We start from the raw sequence: 20,329 nt of genomic DNA, 5'->3' as shown, positions 1-20,329 counted from the left end.
TGGGATTGGCTGTTGTAGAATAATACTGTGATTGTGGCACTAACAACAGGCAATTAAAACAAAATTAATATAAAAGAAGCAACCCCACTGCTCAAGGGCCACTTAAAATGTGAGCATGCTGAGCAGATTGCAGCTGCATTTTCCACCCTGTAGTCTGAGTTTATATACTGTCGAAGCAGGATATTATAGATTCGCCATCACATCTGACACTGAGATTAACCTGGAGAGGCAGAAGGTAGATGTAAATTGAGGTGGACTTTTGTTTCCTACTAACTTAGATTAAAATGCACATTATTTTCATCGTGCATGAAACCATCCACAGCTGAGAAGGTGTGATGTTTCCAAAACAGTTACCCCTACTTTGAATGTGCTGTAGCCAGTTAGCAAAATCTTGAGATGGCTCTCAGGGTAATGTATGCAAATGAGACTGACAAGATTAAGGAATCCTCATGTTAAAGAACCCACCCATCTGTTATATATAATCCACTGATATTCCAAACAAACAAACTAACAGAGTTTATTCATACACAAGAACACAGGAAAATAGGAAAAGGAGTAGGCCAGCGGGTCCATCAAGCCTGCCCCACCATTCGATATAATCGTGGCTGATCTGTGCTGGCCTCAATTCCTCTTCCTTGTTAGTTCCCCATAACCTTCAGTTCCTCGATCTTTCAGATATTTATCCATCTCCACCTTAAATATATCCGATGATCTGGTGTTATCCACCCTCAGGGGCAGAGAATTCCAGAGACTCACTACCTTCAGAGAAGAAATTTCCATGCACCACAGTTTTAAGTGACTGGCCCCTTATTTTGTAACTATGCCCCCTCATTCATGACTCTCCCACTAGTGAAAACATCTCAACATCTACCCTGTCAAGCCCCTTAGATTCTTGTATGTTTGAATAAGGTCAACCTTCATTCCTCTAAACTCCAAGGAATACAGACCCAAGCCCTCCTCCTTCTCTTGATAGAACAACCCTCTCATCCCAGGAATTGGCCTGGCGAATCTCCTTTTGACTGCTTGACTGCCTCTCTATATATATCCTTCTTTGGGGGGTAAGGGGACCAAAATTCTAAACAATACTCCAGGTGTGGCCTCACCAGCACCCTGTAAATCTGTAACAAAACCTCACCATTGGTAAACTCCAACCCCTTCACGATCAAGGCTAAAATGCTGTTTTCCGCCTTAACTACACGTTGGACATGCCTACCATCTTTTTGTGATTCATGAAATAGAACTCCTAGATACCTCCAAACCTCACTCATTTGCAGTCTCTTTCCATTTAGAGAATAATCCACATTTTGATTCCTCTTAACAAAGTGCAGGACCTCACACTTCCCCAAATTTAATTACATTTGTCAGGTTTCTACCCAGTCACTCAATCCATCTATGTTGCTTTGCAGAATCACAATGACCTCATCACAACATGCCCTTCTACCTATTTTCATATCATCAGCAAACTTGGAAACTTTATATTTTGTTCCCTCCTCTGGGTCATTAATGTAAATAGCAAACAAATGAGTGCCAAGAACATATCCATGGGGTACTCCACTAGTTACATCCCTCCAGTCTGACAGGGACCCATTTATTCCAGCTCTTTGCTTTTCATGTGACAGTCAGTTTTCAAATCATAGTAACACACTTCCTCTATTACCTTAGGTTTTTAATTAATCTACCAACCTCTTATGTGGCATCTTGTCAAATGCCTTTTGGAAATCTAAATACATTACATCTACAGGTGCCCCTCTATCAGATCTCCCTGTCACATCCTCAGAGAATTCAAATTTGTCAAACATGGTTAATAAGAGACCAATAGAACAAACTCAGCAGGTCAGACAGCATCTGTGGAAAGAGCAACTGGGCAGGCACGGTAGTGTAGTGGTTAGCCTAACGCTTTACAGCGCCATTGACCCGGGTTCAAATTCGGTCACTGTCTGTAAGGAGTTTGAACGTTCTCCCCATGTCTGCATGGGTTTCCTCCAGGTGCTCCAGTTTCCTCCCACATTCCAAAAGACGTACAAGTTAGGAAGTTGTGGGCATGATATGTTGGCGCCGGAAGCGTGGCGACACTTGCGGGCTGCCCCCAGAACACTCCACAAAAAGATGCATTTCACTGTGTGTTTCGATGTACATGTGACTAAAAAAAGATATCTTTACCCGAGTTTACATAAACCTGAGTTTTACCAGAATTTTCTATTTTTGTTTCAGATTTTAAGTTTTTTTATTGCATTAATACCTTTTTATTCATAAAAGGTTTTTTTTTCGTCTGATCATTAGATTGACTCTAGATCGATTAAGTACATAAATGAGGCATGGTTGTTGGAAATATAAGTCTTAATATAAATTAATACATTGATGCTTTTTATTAAAAGTGAACACAACGCAAACTTAGTTGCAGTTTATTCCCCCCCCCCCCCCCAAACACATCCGTATTCAAGCCAGTGTTGCTCGGGTGAGTGTGAAGTGAGGCAGACGTGACCTGAGCGGAGCGCTCAGTGATTAATCGGAGCCGCCCGCAGCCCCACTCTTTTTCCCGGAGCCGCCGGTGTGTTGCTGCTCCGAGTCGACCAAAGCTCATTGTAAACGAGACTCGTCCAACCTGCCCTGCCAGACTCGACCAAAGGCAGCGCAAGGGGCGCCCTCGCCACATCTCACTGTAGCGGCAGTCGGAGCCTCTCCATTCTTCACCCAGCACTGTGTAGGTGTGTGAGTGATTTCGCAGAGGCTGCCTGCGAAGCGGCGTAAGTGGCTGGGGCGGAGTGCGAGCCGTTGGGTCGTGGGTGTGTGAGAGGCAACCTCCCCTTGCCGCGGCTTGGTGGGTGGGTGTCCCGCTCCGCTTTTGCTGACGGCCGCCGGCTACTCCCTGATGGCTCTGCTTTCCTCTGCCTTTTCCCACAGGGCGATATCGAAGCGGACAGCGAGACGGTGTTCGAGTTGGCTGCGCACGTCCTACAGGTAAGAGACTTTCGGTCTGCGGGCTCCCGGCTGGCCTGCCACGGCACAAACTTCCCTGCCACAGCCGGCATCGTACGCTCCGGAGCAGCCTCCCTCCCCAGCAACCGGCCGGGCACTCCTCCGCACCGGCCACCGACCGAGTTCCCTTCCGCTCCGCCGGCTGCCTTGTTTTCGCGCATTCCACACACCGAGTTTTGTTGCAGCTCCTTTCAGTGACCTGGTGTTTCGCTTTGTGAGCTTCTCCATGCTGGGCAAGAGTTGGCAGTGTCCGCTGTAGGCGCCTGCATGCTGACCCAGTGTCCTTCACAATCGCTTGCAATTCTACAGTTTACCTACGGACTGTTTATTTAAGAAGCTTGGCAGCTGTGAAGTTTTCATTTTGCTGTTTAAGTTCTACTGAGACACTGATCCTGTTATTTTTCCAATTCCCCAGGAAACGAAGGGTGATTACATCAGGTAAGAAAGAAACTGTTGCATCTATTGTATTATATTTGATGTCAACAAGAAGTTATGAAATGTTCACGTATTGTTTTCTTTATTTTGAAAACTCCGTTGGGGATGTTAAACTTGATTACTTTTATTTTTGTTATTTCAGCCCACAGCACCATACATCACTGTATTGCATTTATGCGATTACAGCAGTTTTTCCCCCCATGGTTAGTATAGGCGGAAGCAATATGAGATTGTCCTAGATTCAGCTTGCTTCCTCTTTGTCAGACTGGGAACAATACAACCTCAGAAGGGTAATGTATGCAGCAAGACGATCAAATTCATCAGCTGCTTGGTTTTTAAGCTCAATACGCAGCTTTCTCTCACAGCTGCCCTGCTGGGGCCTCGCCCTTCATACACTTGACCTCCCCGTTACTGGGAGTCTGGTGTGTGACTTGAAACTGCTGGTTAAAGCTGCCTGCTAGAAAATCTTAGCACATTTATAGTTGGAAAAATTTTAAATCTGATTTATAAATGTTTAAAGCTTGGGAAAAAAATTAAAGCTGGGATATAGAGTCATACAGCACAGAAAAAGGCCCTTCAGCCCATTAGCACATGTAACTATTTTGTCTTTCTGCATAAAACAAAAAATGTAACTGTGAATTTTAATTCAAGAGAAGCAAAGGACTGCAGATGCTGGAATCTAGATGAAAAAAACAATAAGATGCTGGAGGACCTCAGCAGGCCAGGCAGCATCCGTGGAGAAAAGCAGACGGTCAACATTTCAAGCCAGGACCCTTCTTCAGGATTGAAGATAGGAAAAGGGGAAGCCTAATATAAAGGGGGGAAAACAGAGCAGTGATAGGCGGACAAAAGAGGGGAGGTGGTATTGGCACTGGGTGGTGATAGGTAGATGCAGGTAAGAGATAGTGATATGGAGGCAGGCACCCATGGGGGAGGGGAGGAAAAAATAGGCGAGGAGAAAAAAGAGAGAGAGGCTTGGAAAGAGAAAAGAAGAGGCATGGTGGGGGGTGGGGGCGGTGTTTGATGTTCATGTCGTTAGGCTGTGAAGTCCCAAGACGGAAAATGAGGTGCTGTTCCTCCAGTTTGTATTTGGATTTCTCCTTGCAGTGGAGGAGGCGGAGGACTGACATATCAGTGATGGAGTGGGAGGGGGGAAGTTGAAGTGACTGGCAATGGGGAGGTGCAGATCACAGTTATGGACGGAGCGCAGGTGCTCTACAAAATGGTCACCTAGTCTGCGTTTGGTCTCGCCAAAGTAGAGGAGGCCACACTTGGAGCACCGAATGCAGTAGATGATATTAAGGGAGGTGCAGGTAAATCTCTGTCTCACCTGAAAGGACTGTTTGGGTCCCTGGATGGCGATGATGGAAGTGGTGAATTTTAATTATCATCACCTTCGTCTTTGTCCTTGAATAACATTCTGGGTATTTGATGTCAAATTTAAAATAAGCACCATGCATTTTGTTAATGCAAGAAATCAAAGGACATTGTAATGTCATCTTTGAGGAACCAAAGGATTGTCACGCCCTGTATGTAACAGAGACCAATTATAAGTTGAGTATATATTTAGTTCACGAGCTGTTTTTAAATTTTAAGTTGTTACTCAAACCAGTTGGAAACCTGATAAATTCTGAAAATTTAGGTTATTATTCAGAATGAACTTCACTATTTGGACCTTTGCTTTAAGTGGTTAATCTCTTATCTCAGTCAAAAGTACTTTCGCCTATGAGTCAGGAGGCGGTTTGTTCAAGTTCCATGCCAAATTCTCACAGACAAATGAAACTGACTCTCATGCTGTAGTAAGAGAGGTGCACTGATGGGAGGCGCTAATGTAGAGTTGAGACGTTTAGTTGAGGCATAGTCACACACTTGAGAGGATGCGAATGATCCCATGACATTGATTTGCAGAAGATCCAGGGAGTTATTCTCAGTAACCTAATCAAGTTACCCTTAAATTCACTTTCATAATCCAATTATCTTGTTATTTTCAAACTGATTGTGGGAGCTTACTGTGTACAAATTGGCTACTACCTTCCAGTAGCACAATGGCAATTCCTGAGGTTGTGAATGACATAACATGAATGTAAGTCATTCTTTCCTGTTGGTAAAAGTCCCATTAAGATGTGCCTTGCATTTGAGGTTTGGAATATTCAAAGCACTACAAAATTAGGACACAGCCTTATTCTGTAGGATTCTGCAATGGGTTAATCTGCAAATCTGTTTGGAAGTGTAATTAATAACTAGAAAGGAGACAGTTTCCAGGGAATTTTTTGAATAAAAGCCTTAGCACATACAAGCTATCTTTGTCGTAGTTGATGGACAAGTATTCACAAAGGTAATTGTCTGAATTAGGTAAGTACACTGTGGAAAGTAGATTTATTTAAATACTCCTTTCTCTAGACAATCAACACGTTTTGTAGCTTGTACAATTAGCGTACTTGGATAGACAACATGTATTTGAAATATTTTAATTATTCTCATTATCTTTAAAAATATCTTGAGCGTATGTGGCAATAATGCAAACAATAACATCAAATTTTTCATGCCATACACCCATGGTATGGATGTGGATTCATGTATGATAATTCAAAGGTCAAAAATATCTTCTGGTTAATGGAACTTGATTTTTATGAACATACTGGCCTTAGTTTTAAGTTTGAGGTTTATTTTTCCCTGATGGCCTGCTTTGTGATTAATAATACTCCCAGTTTTGACTTAATGGAAATTAAAATTAATTTCACTGGATGGTGTTTTTCCTCACCATTCCTCCCATTTAATCTCCTGCCCCAGTGCCTTCACGTTTCTTTCCCCTGCCCCAAATTCACCAATGATAAAATTTCATTGTAAATCTGCAGCTGTACTGAAGTATTGGAGGGACGTAGTGCACATCAATAATTTCTTCAAGTGTTGGTTCTAGTAATGCCACTTATAGGAGGCAAAAGGTGAATTCTTGGTATTTTCACTGAACAGAGTTTGGACTGTAAATGCTGATTGATATTAGTAGCAAGTTGAATGGAGATTGTTTACCCAAATTCTTGACTAAATGGTGAGACATTGTCATGGGAGGACCTAAAGAGCATGAGGCCATCCTGCTATTACCACAATTTCAAATCAAAAACTAACTGGAAGTCCAAACATGATAGGTGGTTACACACCAGATGACCTAATTTTCCAAACTGAGTCTTGGAACACTGAAGATGGAAGCACTACAATGAGACCATGGTAGAAAATATGGGCTGCCTGGTATTGCAAGACAAGAAAACTTAGTAGCCTATATTTTAACAATTGCACATGTACAATACAAATAGACTGCATGTGCTTTAGATGTGATGTCACCCTATTGAATGGCATTTAAACCCTATTTATAAATAATGCAGTAAGAGATTCATGCTCCCTAGTGTCACTGTCATGGCTGAATGCACTAAGTTAAGGTATATAAGGACACTCAGGATGTCAGGTTTGTGGAATCTAGCCAGACATGTTGCCTGTGCATTCTTTTTGAAACATTCCCTGGATTCTTCTTCTTTTCCCATTTGTTTTCCATTCTATTATGTCATAATTCCAGAGCTTAGTTATTCAACAAAGATGATTTGTACCAAAAATACAGCATAGATCCACTTAACTGTTGAGAAAAGGTCAGGATTCTAGAAAGCGGTTGTAAGGAGAGGAGGCAACTGTCATGAATGTCATCGTACAAGATGGCTCACTACACAGAAACACAAGAGACTGCAGATGCTGTAATCTAGAGCAACACACAAATGCTGGAGGAACTCAGTGGATCAGGCAGCATCTCTGGAGAGAAATGGACGGTCGACGTTTCAGGTCGAGACCCTTCATCCGTCCAGATGAAGGGCCTCGACCCAAAACGTCAACCATCTGTTTCTCTCCAAAGGTGCTGTCTGACCCACTGAGTTCCTCCAGTATTTTGTGTGTAGATCACTACATTGATAAACATATACCAGTGGGAGCAGGATAAGCTAGCATCTGTCACAGCATGGGATTTATTTTAGTATTATAATTAAAATTTAAATAACTTTATTGAAGGACTCATTTGGAGATGGAATGCACGAGATCAGACTCGGCTGCAAGTCGTTGCCCATAATGAGATCTAGGGCCCCTTTGCTGAGGTGACCATATATTCTGAGTTCCAATGTAGGCTCCTGTGGTGAGTCATCGTGAAAAATGAAATCCTAGCAAGAATAGCTCAGGTTTTCACCATCTTGGAAGGACGTGAAATACCTGCAAAGAGTCTCCAAACTGGTGACGGAATACTGAATCGGAGTAATTGAAATGTGATCCACAGGCCAAATCAGACTCCCTGAATGGGACATTGCATGGGTTCACATTGCTTGGCACTGTCTCCAGAAATTAAGGAATTATGGTCACTGTAACTTATGTAACTTGCACCAAACAGTGTGGTCATGGCAGTCCAGCAACCCTATATTGTGGGTATGGTGCACATTTTCAGGGTTATTAGATTTCTTTTAGATGGCTTTCTTTTTGGTTCATTTTTTCAGGATCTGGGTATTGCTGACAAGGCCAGCATTTATTACCCATCCATTGTTGCCCTTGAGAGGCTGATAGTGAGCTGCTACGTTAAACCACTGCGGTCCTTCTGGTGATGCCACTTCCACAGTGCTCTTGGGAAGAGAGTTCCAGGGCTTAGACGCAGTGACAGTGATACGTATATTTCCATGTCGGGACAGTGCAGAATTTGCAGGGGAACCTACAGGTGCTGGTGTTCCCATGCCCCTACTGCCATTGTGCTTCTTCATGGAGGAAGTTGTTGGCTTAGGAGCTGCTGTGGGAGTAACCCAGGTGAGTAACTGCAGCACATTTTGTGGAAGGTACGCATTCAGCTGCTGTTCATTGCTGGTGGATGGTATGAATATTTAGACTGGAGAGTGGAATACTGATCAGGCGGGCTGCTTAGCCCACATGGTGTTAACCTTCACGAGTGTTGTTGGATCTGCACTTATCCAGTTAAGTGGAGAGTATTTCATTAGGCTCCGTGCTTATGCATATGGATGGTGCAAAGTCTCTGTGCTGTCGGAAGGCAAGTCGCTCACTGGAGATGCCCTGCTTCTATACATTGCTGATAGGAGGCAGAGTGTACTGGTGGATGGGAGCTTTTCTGACTGAGTCAGTAACAAGTGTTATACCACAGGGATCGGTGTTGAGACCTTTGTTGTTTTTGTTATATGACTTGGATAAGAGCCTAGGTGGTATGATTATTAAGTTTGCAGGTGGCATAAAAATTGGTGAAGTCATAGATAACGAAGAAGGTTGTCCAAAGATACAGTGGGATATAGATCAACTGGAAAGTTGGGCGGAGCCGTGGCAGATGGAATTTAATCCAGATAAGTGTGATGTAATTCACCTTCTATATGTGGTTTGTTGAGTCTCTGGGCAATGGTGATCCCCAGGATATTGATGGAGTAATTTAACCAGACACAGAATTTGTTCAGGAGCAAGGGTCTTCATTACTACAGTTGGAATATTGTCTGGTCCTACAGCCTCTGCTTATATATCCAGCACTCTCATCCATTTCTTGTTTTCATGTGGAGTGAAGTGAGTTGGCTGAAACCTGGCTACCGTGATGCTGGGCATCTTGAGGGGAAGCTGAGACCCACTCCTGTCTGAAGCTGGCAATGAGAAACAAAAGACTGCAGATGCTGGAATCTAGATGAAAACGCTATGAAGCTGGAGGAACTCAGCAGGCCAGGCAGCATCCGTGCAGGAAAAACAGGCGGTCAACGTTTCGGATCAGGACCCTTCTTCAGAACTGAAGATAAGAAAAGAGGAAGCCCAATATATAGGAGGAAAAAGCAGAGCAGTGATAGGTGGACAAAAGAGGGGAGATGGAATGGGCACAAGATGGTGATAGGTGGATGCAGGTAAGAGATAGTGATAGGCAGGTGCGGGGGAGGAGGGGAGAGCAGATCCACCGGGGGATGGGTCAAAGATAAGGAGGAAAAAAGGGAGGTATAAAAAAGAGAGGCGAGGAAAGGGGGGGGAGAAAAAGAAGAGGCATGGTTGGGGGGTGGGGGGGGGGGTGGCGGTGAGGGGATTACTTAGGATGGGAGAATTCAATGTTCATGCTGTTAGGCTGCAAGGTTCCAAGACGGAAAACGAGGTGCTGTTCTTCCAGTTTGCGCTTGGAATTCTCCTGGCAGTGGAGGAGGCCGAGGACTGACATATCTGTCATGGAGTGGGAGGGGGAGTTGAAGTGACTGGCAATGGGGAGATGCGGATCGCGGTTACGGACAGAGCACGGGTGTTCTGCAAAATGGTCACCTAGTCTGCGTTTGGTCTCGCCAAAGTAGAGGAGGCCACACTTGGAGCACCGAATACAATGATACTAAGGGAGGTGCGGGTAATTCTGTCTCACCTGAAAGGACCGTTTGGGTCCCTGGATGGAGGTCGTGTAGGGCAGGTGTTGCATCTATGGCGGGGACAGTGGAGGCTCCCAGGCTGGGAGCTATTAATTCAGCTAGCTGCTGGCATCGTTGTGCATGAGGATATTTTTATGAGCCACTGCCACCTGTCAGAAGTTAATTTTCACCACCATTCTTAGCTAAATGTGCCAGGACTGCGGAGCTTAGATTTGATCCATTGGTTGTGATACCGTTTGGTTTGCATGTAGTACTGTATTGCTTGGATGGCACCTTGGTTTTAGCAATGCCTTGTGCTGCTCCTGACAACAGCACCTCATGGATGTCCATTCTTGAATTGTTCCACGTCTCTCCCATTTGGCGTAATTGTAGTGGCACACAGCATGATGGAAGGTGTCCTTGGTGTGAAGAAGGGACTATGCAGTGGTCACATCTACAGATCTCATCACCGATGTGCAATCACCTATTTTGGATTGCACCATTTATATTAGCATCATGTGGGAGAAAACACAATCCCATTGACCATTGTAAATAATCGGCATGAAGCTTCTTTTCTATCTGTCTTGGAAAGTATATGTGTACATCTCTGAAATTATTTTTATATCGAGGAGAAATCCATTGGGATAATGTGTGCCTGGATGACTTGGACTTCTGAAGATATGTTTGTGTACCAAATCATCCCAATTCTCCTTCTTGGTAACTAATGAATGATACTACTCATTTTATCATTCAGAAATATATATCAATCTTCTGCCATACTCCAAGTTTTAATCAGTCTTCACTGTTTCATTTGCACCATGGTGTGCTCACTGTATGTAAAGAATTACAGTACAGCATTAGAAGGATGTTTCTCTGCCCATCGAGTCTTTACCTGCACAGATGGAATCGTAGAAACATTATAGCACAGAAATGGGCCGTTTCGGCCCACCTCATCTATGCTGACCACGATGCCTATCTACATTAACCCCATTTGCTTGCTTTTGGTCTGTATCCCTCTGCCTTTCCTATCCAAGTACCTGTCCAAACACCTTTTAAATGTCTCCACTACCTTCACTGGCACCTCATTCTATATAATCACCACCCTTTGTGTGGAAAAACTTACCACCCAGATCTCCTTTAAATTTCTCCTCTCTCACCTTAACCTGTGCCCTCTCATTCTAGACTCCCCTTCCCTGGGGGAAAAAGCCTCTATCTTACCTATTCATGTCCCTCATGCTTTTATAAACCTCTATAAGGTTTATTGCCTATTATCCTACAGAGGCAAATTGTGCACTGTCCTGACTTGGAAATATAACTGCATCTAAATCCTGGAACTCCCTTCCTACGAGCGCTGTGGAAGTAGCTTCACAAGAAGGACTGCAGTGGTTTAGCAGAGCAGCTCACAATCACCCTCTCAAGGGCAAGTTGATTGCCTATCAGCCCCTACCTTCAAGTGAGGAAAAAAAAGCCTATCCTATTTCCCCTTAGAACTACAGCCCTTCATTCCAGCCAACATCCTGGTGAAACACTTCTCCACTCTTTCTAATGCTCCCACATCCTTCCTGTAGTGTGATGACCAGAAGTCTACACAATATTCCATGTGGGGTCTAACCAATCTTTTGTACAGCTACAGCATGATGTCCCAACTCTTATACTCAATGCCTCAGCCTATGAAGACGAGCATATATTTTTCACTACCCTATCCAACTGTGTCACCACTTTCAGAAACTATGGATTTGCACCCCAGGGTCTCTCTGTACATCAACAGTCCTAAGGTCCCTGCCATTTACTATATATGCCCTACCAGAATTTGACTTCCCAAAGTGAATTACCTTACACATGTCCGGATTACATTCCATCTGCCACTGCTCCGCCCAACCTTCCAGCTGATCTATGTCCCACTGTACCTTTGGACAACCTTCTTCATTATCTATGACTCCAATTTTCACGCCATCTGCAAACTTAATAATCATACCACCTACGCTCTTATCCAAGTCATATACAGTGGCATGCAAAAGTTTGGGCACCCCTGGTCAAAATTTCTGTTACTGTGAATAGTTAAGTGAGTAGAACATGAACTGATCTCCAAAAGTCATAAAGTTAAAGATGAAACTTCCTTTTCAACATTTTAAGCAAGATTAGTGTATTATTTTTGTTTTGTACAATTTTGGAGTGAAAAAAGGAAAGGAGCACCATGCAAAAGTTTGGGCACCCCAAGAAATTTGAGCTCTCAGATAACTTTTACCAAGGTCTCAGACCTTCATTAGCTTGTTAGGGCTATGGCTTGTTCACAGTCATCATTAGGAAAGGCCAGGTGATGCAAATTTCAAAGCTTTATAAATACCCTGACTCCTCAAACCTTGTCCCAACAACCAGCAGCCATGGGTTCCTCTAAGCAGCTGCCTAGCACTCTGAAAATTAAAATAAATGATGCCCACAAAGCAGGAGAAGGCTATAAGAAGATAGCAAAGCATTTTCAGGTAGCCGTTTCCTCAGTTTGTAATGTATTAAGAAATGGCAGTTAACAGGAACGGTGGAGGTCAAGTTGAGGTCTGGAAAACCAAAAAAACTTTCTGAGACAACTGCTCGTAGGACTGCTAGAAAGGCAAATCAAAACCCCCGTTTGACTGCAAAAGACCTTCAGGAAGATTTAGCAGACTCTGGAGTGGTGGTGCACTGTTCTACTGTGCAGCGACACCTGCACAAATATGACCTTCATGGAAGTCATCAGAAGAAAACCTTTCCTGCGTCCTCACCACAAAATTCAGCGTCAGAAGTTTGCAAAGGAATATCTAAACAAGCCTGATGCATTTTGGAAACAAGTCCTGTGGACTGATGAAATTATAATAGAACTTATTGGCCCCAATGAGCAAAGGGATGTTTGGAGAAAAAAGGGTGCAGAATTTCATGTAAAGAACACCTCTCCAACTGTTAAGCACGAGGATGGATCAGGGATGCTTTGGGCTTGTGTTGCAGCCAGTGACACGGGGAATGTTCCTCTGGTAGAGGGAAGAATGAATTCAATTAAATACCAGCAAATTCTGGAAGCAAACGTCACACTGTCTGTAAAAAAAAAAGTTGAAGATGAAAAGAGGATGGCTTCTTCAACAGGATAACGATCCTAAACACACCTCAAAATCCACAATGGACTACCTGAAGAGGCACAAGCTGAAGGTTTTGCCATGGTCCTCACAGTCCCCCGACCTAAACATCATCGAAAATCTGTGGATAAACCTCAAAAGGCAGTGCATGCAAGACAGCCCAAGAATCTCACAGAACTAGAAGCCTTTTGCAAGGAAGAATGGGTGAAAATCCCCCAAACAAGAACTGAAAGACTCTTAGCTGGCTACAGAAAGCATTTGCAAGCTGTGATACTTGCCAAAGGGGGTGTTACTAAGTACTGACCATGCAGGGTGCCGAAACTTTTGCTTCGGGCCCTTTTCCTTTTTTGTTATTTTGAAACTGTAGAAGATGGAAGTAAAAAAGTGATCTTGCTTAAAGTATTAAAGAAATGTGTCATCTTTAATTTTATGCCTTTTGGAAATCTGGTCTTCTTTTACTCACTTAGCTATTCATAGTAACAGAAATTTTGACCAGGGGTGCCCAAAGTTTTGCATGCCACTGTAACAAAAACAACAAAGATCTCAGCACCGATCCCTGTGTATACCACTTGTTACAGACTCAGTCAGGAAAGCTCCCATCCACCACTACACTCAGCCTCCTATCAGCAAGTTAATTTTGGATCCATTTTTGAAGAACAGTTCAGTTCACTAGTCACTTGCTGTTTCTCATATCCATGCATTTTTCCCTTAAATTATTTATCCAATTCACTATGAAAGCTGCAATTAAATCTGTTGCCACCCTGAGATAAGGCAGTGTGTCCTAAATCCTAACCACTCCTTGCACATGAAAAGTATTTTCCCATCTTTTGCTAGTGACAATCTATGTCCTCTGTTTATCAGTTTTCAGCCATTAGAAACTCTTTCCTTATTTGCTGTATCTAAAACTTTCACATTAAATACCTCCATCAAATCTCCTCTTGTCCTTCTTTGTACTAAGGAGAGCACCCCAGCTTACCTACAGAAGTGTAGACAGAGCTGTAATGCAGAAAATGTGGCACTTAATTTTGGTACAGTGAGCTCCTGCAACTAACTTTGTAATATGAAGTTTACCTTACAGTTTATCACAACTGTAATCCCTCATCCCAGAACCATTCAAATAAGTCTCCTCGCATCTTCCTAAAATGTGGTATTCCTATTTGTGCTTGAAGAAAACTTTAAAAGGGAAAGTTAATGATCCATTGTGGAGTAATCCCATAAAGTATTGAAATATGAATTGATATTCCTGAACGTGTACACAAAGTCCCTAATTGCCACCGCCAAGTATGTGGATTCAAATTTGATTACTCTTCAAAAATTCATGAAATCACCATTTGCTATGCCAGAACACACTAATTTTCTCTAAATGGATGGTGTTTTTCAGGATCACACTTCAAAGAGAAAACACTGTATACATTTAGCAATAACATGAAGAAGAGTGAACTTATGCTTGCATTATGCCTTTCACAGGCCCAAAGTATTCTAATGTCATTCAGGTGCTTTTGAAATGTAGACAGTACTGTAATGCAGAAAATGTGGCACTTAATTTTGGTACAGTGAGCTCCTGCAACTAACTTTGTAATATGAAGAGATACTCTGTTTAGTAGTATTGGTTGAGGAATAAATAATTGATCACTAGGGTGAAATCCCCTTCTTTTCAGGATAAAGCCTTGGGATCTTTTCCATTGACCTGCATGCAGCAAATTAGTTTTTGGTTTGTGCTTTCTAGTAATTGATGCTGCTTTTGGGGCAAATGGGTCCTTTCTATTCAACCAGTGCGAGCTACTCATCACTTTATATGTTTCAGTTAAATTTCCCTGCAGTCTGTTTCAATAATCCCAGTCTAGCTGAACTCCTTTCATAAGTAAAATCACCATCCCGACAACTGAATTCCCAATTTAATTGAAGTCCTTCAAATGGCCTTTCTCCAGTTTTAAAATTAAATTCCCCTGTTCTTGTATCTTCCACCAGAGCAGGCAGATTCTCCTTAGCTATCCCATCATATCATGATTGCATTTAAAGGACATCTTGATCAGATCAATTGTAATTTTCTTGTATTCAAGGGAACACGAGTCAAATTTATCCATCCAGCATTGTTCCATTATCAACAAGGTCCTGTTACAAGTTTATCTGTAACATGTAAACCCAATTAAACATTTCTTTTGTGGTTAAGGTTTCTCAGGTACTCATTGGGAGGATTCTCTAAGTGTGCTGTGGATTTGTAGCAAAAAGGGGCAGTGATTTCAGAAAGGAAAGGTTTTGGCCTAAGCTGACTTAACCTTAAAAAAACATTGGCTCACAGAATGCCTCTTGTTTTTAGACATTTGGGATGCCTGATGATTTGCAAACTAACCAGGGTAGACTGTTCCATTGGAAAGATGGTGGCTTGCTGTTGTTTGACTGATGAAAAAAATCTAAAAGGTTTCAAAGCTTTCTGGAAAGTCTGAACTATTTTCTATTTGTTTAATGGAATGTGGATGTCTCTAGCAAGGCCAGCCATTCTTTAGGGTCTCTGAACTGAGGAGCCAATTAAGAGTCAATCATATAAGTGGATCTGGAATTGTATATAAGCCAAATTAAATGCAGATGTCAAATTTCCTTCCACTGGGAGCCCCTGGGTTGGATTTTTGTGACAGTCTAGTAGTTTTGTGGTCACTTAACATTTTATTCTAAATTTAGTGAGAACCTGAATCTCCAGATCAGTGGTTCAGGCCTCTGGATGCAAAGACATACTAATGTATCCAAGTAGCTGTTGTTACCAACTTTCTACACCAACCACTGGGGACCTCACCATCAATATGGTTTGTGCCCATTCTATAATAAGGATAGAAATGCATAAATACCCTTTAGAAGTAGTACCCGGAGCTGGTTCCTTTCCTTAGTAACCTTTAATTGTCCTAAGATCTAGTGGTTACCATCTTTCAGAAGGATCAGAGGTCTCTATAGGCTAATAGGCAATAAACCCAGTAATGTTACCATTTTGAGAAAGTTAAGGCACTTGGCTACCAAGATTTTTTTTATATACATAGTTTGTAGTCATGCATATGATTTGTATTGGTAACTGGTGGCCTTTGCATTTGGTCCATTCATTGGTACTGCTCTGTTTCACTATACTAGGAAGGTGGAAGGAAATAATATGAAAGGAATTTGATATTCAACAAATTCAATCTCCTGGCTTTGAAATAGTTAAACTGAAAACAAAGCTCAAATGATTAATTGAATCACAGCAGGATCACAGGATTGAGTTACACCCAAAAATTACTTTTAATGAATTGTCTGTGTATAAAATTGAATTCCCATTAAATTCCTCTTGTGTAGCTTGCTCCTAAACCACAAAGCATTTCAGCTTAAAACTGGTTGCAAAGAGATGCACAAGAGAGGCCTAAGGCAGATTTACACTGTGGTTCAACCTGAGATCATACATCAGAAAGTGACCTCCACATACCATTCTGTTGCATTGCTCATCACAATTCAGCCCCACTATTAGGAGAGAGACAGAGTGCAAACCTATGGGACTAGTTTCAAAGTTTTCCTGACATTAGACTTGTAGATCCAGGTTTTCATTGGTTCCTGGAACCTGTGATCCTTTGTACTGTGGTGTGCAGCAAACAGAAAAAGGCTTTTTGTAGTGTAAACAAATGCAAAGTTGTACTCTTACAGTGTGAGGTCATCTCTCACTTCTAGTTTTAAGTAAGAGTAAACATCTGCTTTATGGCATTTGTAGCCCATTGTCTCCATCAATTGATTACAAGTTTGTTCAATGCCACCCTTAGATTGTGGAATTACTTTAAACAGTAATGTTATAGTGTTGCCTGAGGGCCCAAGCGTGCCAGAAATCATACCATTAATTTTTCAAAGTAGATTCATGGCACCTGGAACAACAATGAGCTGTGCAAACACCACTTTAAGAAGAAATCAGATCTTCAATCTTGATTTTTTACCATTTCCCTGCCCCAGTGACTAGGGTGCTTAGTACAGGCTGGCAAAAGTAAAGCAACTTAATGGTCTTGACAAACGTACCAAGCTACTTATCACTTTTGTAGCCTGAAAGCATGGCTATTTTTAATTCCATCAGCAGCGTGTATATGTGTGTGTGTATAGGCAAAACTAGCACTGCCTCTGGAGGCATTTCATTATTGCCTCTTTTGACATGCTTTCAGTCTCCTGGCCAGAGCATTTGTTTTCTGTTAAAAGTCTTGAGATGGTGTTAGAAAGACACCACCACAGAGTGCATTGCCGTAAAGAAAATATGCTGGTTTTATTGGTTTGCAAATATGATTGAATCAGTAGGGGTAATTATTTCAAAACAATTAAGATGGTAAAACTTGCATTTGTGTTTACAATGAATTTTTTAAAATAGCAATATTGTTTTTAAAATTGTTTTAACATTGTTCCAGCAGTATGCTAGTACTCAACATTGATAAACTTAAGCAGACTTCTAGGTTCACTATTATCATTTCTCCTCATTGTCTAAACTTTGAAATTTTCCAGCCGGAGATTGGAATTCTGGAAAATCGTGTGTGCAGACCTCTTTTCAGGCTGCCCTTGAAAACAGAATGTAGCAATGATCACTGGTTGCAGTACATGTCTTCCAATCTATGTAAAAGTCTCTGGATACTTAGTCAAATATCACCTCAGTCTTAGTTATGATTTACCACTCATTTTTATTTTTTTTAAATTGGCTTTCTCTCTGTTACAATGTACATATATGTAGGTTTGTGAGAATTCTGATTCTTTTTCAAAAAGAGCAGAAGTAACTAAGTGCGAATAATTGTAAGGAGACCTATTTCTTGCTGAGACGAGCAGTCTTTACTCACTTGGGAATTCTAACTGACCTAGTTTAGAAGTGACTTCTTATAATGTAAACCATGCTTTTATGTAGGTTACATGATATAATCTAGGCTTCTGTTTGAATATTTTTCATATAAAAGAGGGATGATTATTCTCTGATAACTGAGTTTCCCTGATTTATATTTTTCCAGATTGGTAACATGACCCAACTTCATTAGGATGCTATGCTTTTACATGAACACTTTTTTCAAAAAAAAAATGTGTATGAGCACGTGTATGTTTTGAGTGTGGTCTACAATGTTCAGAAATGTATTTTTCCCTTTGAGTTTGGATTTAGTTCTAACTACCAGTTTTCTCCTCCTCCATTACTCATAGTTCATGTGAAGCAGGTGAACAATTGATCCTTAGAAATTCATGACTTGCGAAGCTGGGATCTTGCCTATTTTCCTCCAATAGAAACAGTTCTTCAAACACCCACTTCTTCTCAGATATCATTACATAATTTTTTTTTATACAGTTAAACTGTTTTGAATGCAATCTAAGAGAACTCCATCCATTCAGCACAAGTTTCAAAGGGTTAGTAACTAGCCCTACTACACATTCTACTGCTTTCTCTCCCTCCACTCTGCCTAACTGATTTTCTCCTTTACTCCTCCTGTTCCACTAGACTGGCATTCCCTTTTTCCCCACAGGTGCATTCACTATCTCCCCTCCCCCACCCACCCCCATAATGTTTTGATTTTGCCCAAGATTGCAGAGGTATTTGAAAATGTAGAAATCACAGGCAGAGCAAAACAAAATGACTACACAAAAAAAAACCATGTTCTAGCAAATCATTTTCAAGTTAAACACAGGACTTCCTACTTCTAACAAAATCATTGCCCATTTTCCACAGCCATGTTACTGAATATGTCGATATGTAATTAAAAATGTCGGTAGATAGTACATTGGGGAATTATTTGTATTGATGGGACTTGGCATCTTCACAGCCTAAGACAAGGCATCCTTGTCACTAGGATAACTGCTTAGCAAGTAAATTTCCACATTCATTACAAATTAGTGACCAACGAGATCAGATTGTATGAACCTAAATTTGTAATCTTAACAACGACAAAGTGGTCAGAGTTTTGAACAGCACTGTAGGTTGTGCATATGCACTACACGCAGATCATGTGTATGCATCACACACATGCATGGGTACTTAGAATATCACAGCACAATATGCTGTGGCAATGCAATATGCTATGGAATGGTAAGTAACATTTACACCAGACATATCAGTAAATGACTACGTCCAACAAAAGAGAATTACCAACCTAGCCCTGATGTTCTTTCCAATTGCTGTACCCATATTACCAATGCCCCCCTCCCCACCACCCCCAAACATAAACATCCTGGTGTCATCAATGACCAGAAACTCAATTATGCCAGCCCACTTAAATACTGTGGCTAAAGAGCATCTAAGTGACTAGGTATTCAGGTGGTTTGACGGACGTCACAACATGGTGGGCCGAAGGGCCTCTTTTGTGCTGTATGGTTCTATGGTAATAAGTGACACACCAAGTCTTTCCACCATTTCCAAGGAACAAATCAGGAGTGTGGTGGAATACTTACCATTTGTCTAGATGGCTGTAATTAAAACTTGATGAAAAACTATATTATCCAAGACAAAACATCCCTCTTGATTGGCTACCCTTCCACCATTTTCTATATGCCCTTCATCACTGGTGCACTTTGGCTACAATGTGTACTATCAATGTGATTCACTGTAGCAATATATTAATGCTTCTTCATAGCACCTTTCAAATTCATTATCTCTACTACCTAGAAAAACAAGAATAGCTACATCCACTCTGAGTCGCACACCATCCTGACTTGTAACTATGTTAGTGTTCTTCTTTATCACTTGGGCAAAATCCTGAAATTCCTTGTTTATATTACTGTGGGAGTATCTTCACCAAGTGATCAGGTGGCTCTCTACAGAGGGATGTTCCACTTAAAGAACTTGAAACATAACACTTTACCTTTTTAACTGAAGCGGATAAATGATCTTGGGATGAAGAGGTGGGGGCTGGGAGGTGCAGTGGAATCCCTTCTTAAAATTGTAAGAAATACTGTAAGATTATAACTATGTATTTAACAATTGTGAAAATTGCAGCCTAGAATAGAGACGCAGTTAACCTATAAATGCTGACGTTCCACTGCTTAAACACATCTTTTTTATTACGTGTGACACAAGTGGGAGATTGGAGGTCTTGTGAATAAGATGGTCTCATTTCTCGTGTGTCTTCTGTGCTCCGATAGTCAAATAAAGTAATAGCAACAAAACTATTAAGTAGTGAGTCTGATCTCTTTTGACCTTTGCCTCTGTGGTAATAGCTGTTTCCAAGTCAACAATTTTGTTAGTACGTGACATTTGCCGTGAAATGCAAATCTTAGGATAAATTGCTGTCATGTAACTTTAATCCCATGTAATTCCATATAACAGGTAACCAATAGTTAAGTGAACTTTAATTCAGATAGAAGATGGTTGCAAAAATGGTTGTTGATTAATATATATGTGTATTTATAAGCTTATATTTAGATGTAATCCTGAAAGTCATAGCTTCTGGTTCTTTGAAATTCACATGGTGACATATTTCACAGGGTTAGCAG

At 41.5% G+C, this 20,329-nt stretch overlaps 1 protein-coding gene across 4 annotated transcripts in view; it reads left to right on the top strand.

The window, feature by feature from the left end:
- LOC127572118 (FERM domain-containing protein 4B-like) overlaps nucleotides 1-20,329 on the top strand; it is a 178,692-nt gene that overhangs the window by 84,836 nt on the left and 73,527 nt on the right. Inside the window, exons 1-3 of one of the 4 annotated variants that reach the window (XM_052019014.1) lie at nucleotides 2,436-2,701; nucleotides 2,902-2,958; nucleotides 3,392-3,414. Coding sequence is in view for 1 of the 4 variants with exons in the window: in XM_052019011.1 (XP_051874971.1) it covers nucleotides 2,902-2,958; nucleotides 3,392-3,414 (80 nt within the window). In the remaining 3 variants the exon portion in view is untranslated. Of the gene's footprint in view, nucleotides 1-2,435; nucleotides 2,745-2,901; nucleotides 2,959-3,391; nucleotides 3,415-20,329 lie in introns of those variants that run through there. The other 3 variants (XM_052019013.1, XM_052019012.1, XM_052019011.1) reach the window with 3 other exon arrangements.

The sequence above is a fragment of the Pristis pectinata genome, chromosome 6 (genome assembly GCF_009764475.1).
Source record: "Pristis pectinata isolate sPriPec2 chromosome 6, sPriPec2.1.pri, whole genome shotgun sequence".
In the NCBI taxonomy this organism is placed as follows: domain Eukaryota; kingdom Metazoa; phylum Chordata; class Chondrichthyes; order Rhinopristiformes; family Pristidae; genus Pristis; species Pristis pectinata.
Note: the sequence above shows the minus strand (reverse complement) of the source record. Positions and strands in the feature narration are given on the sequence as shown.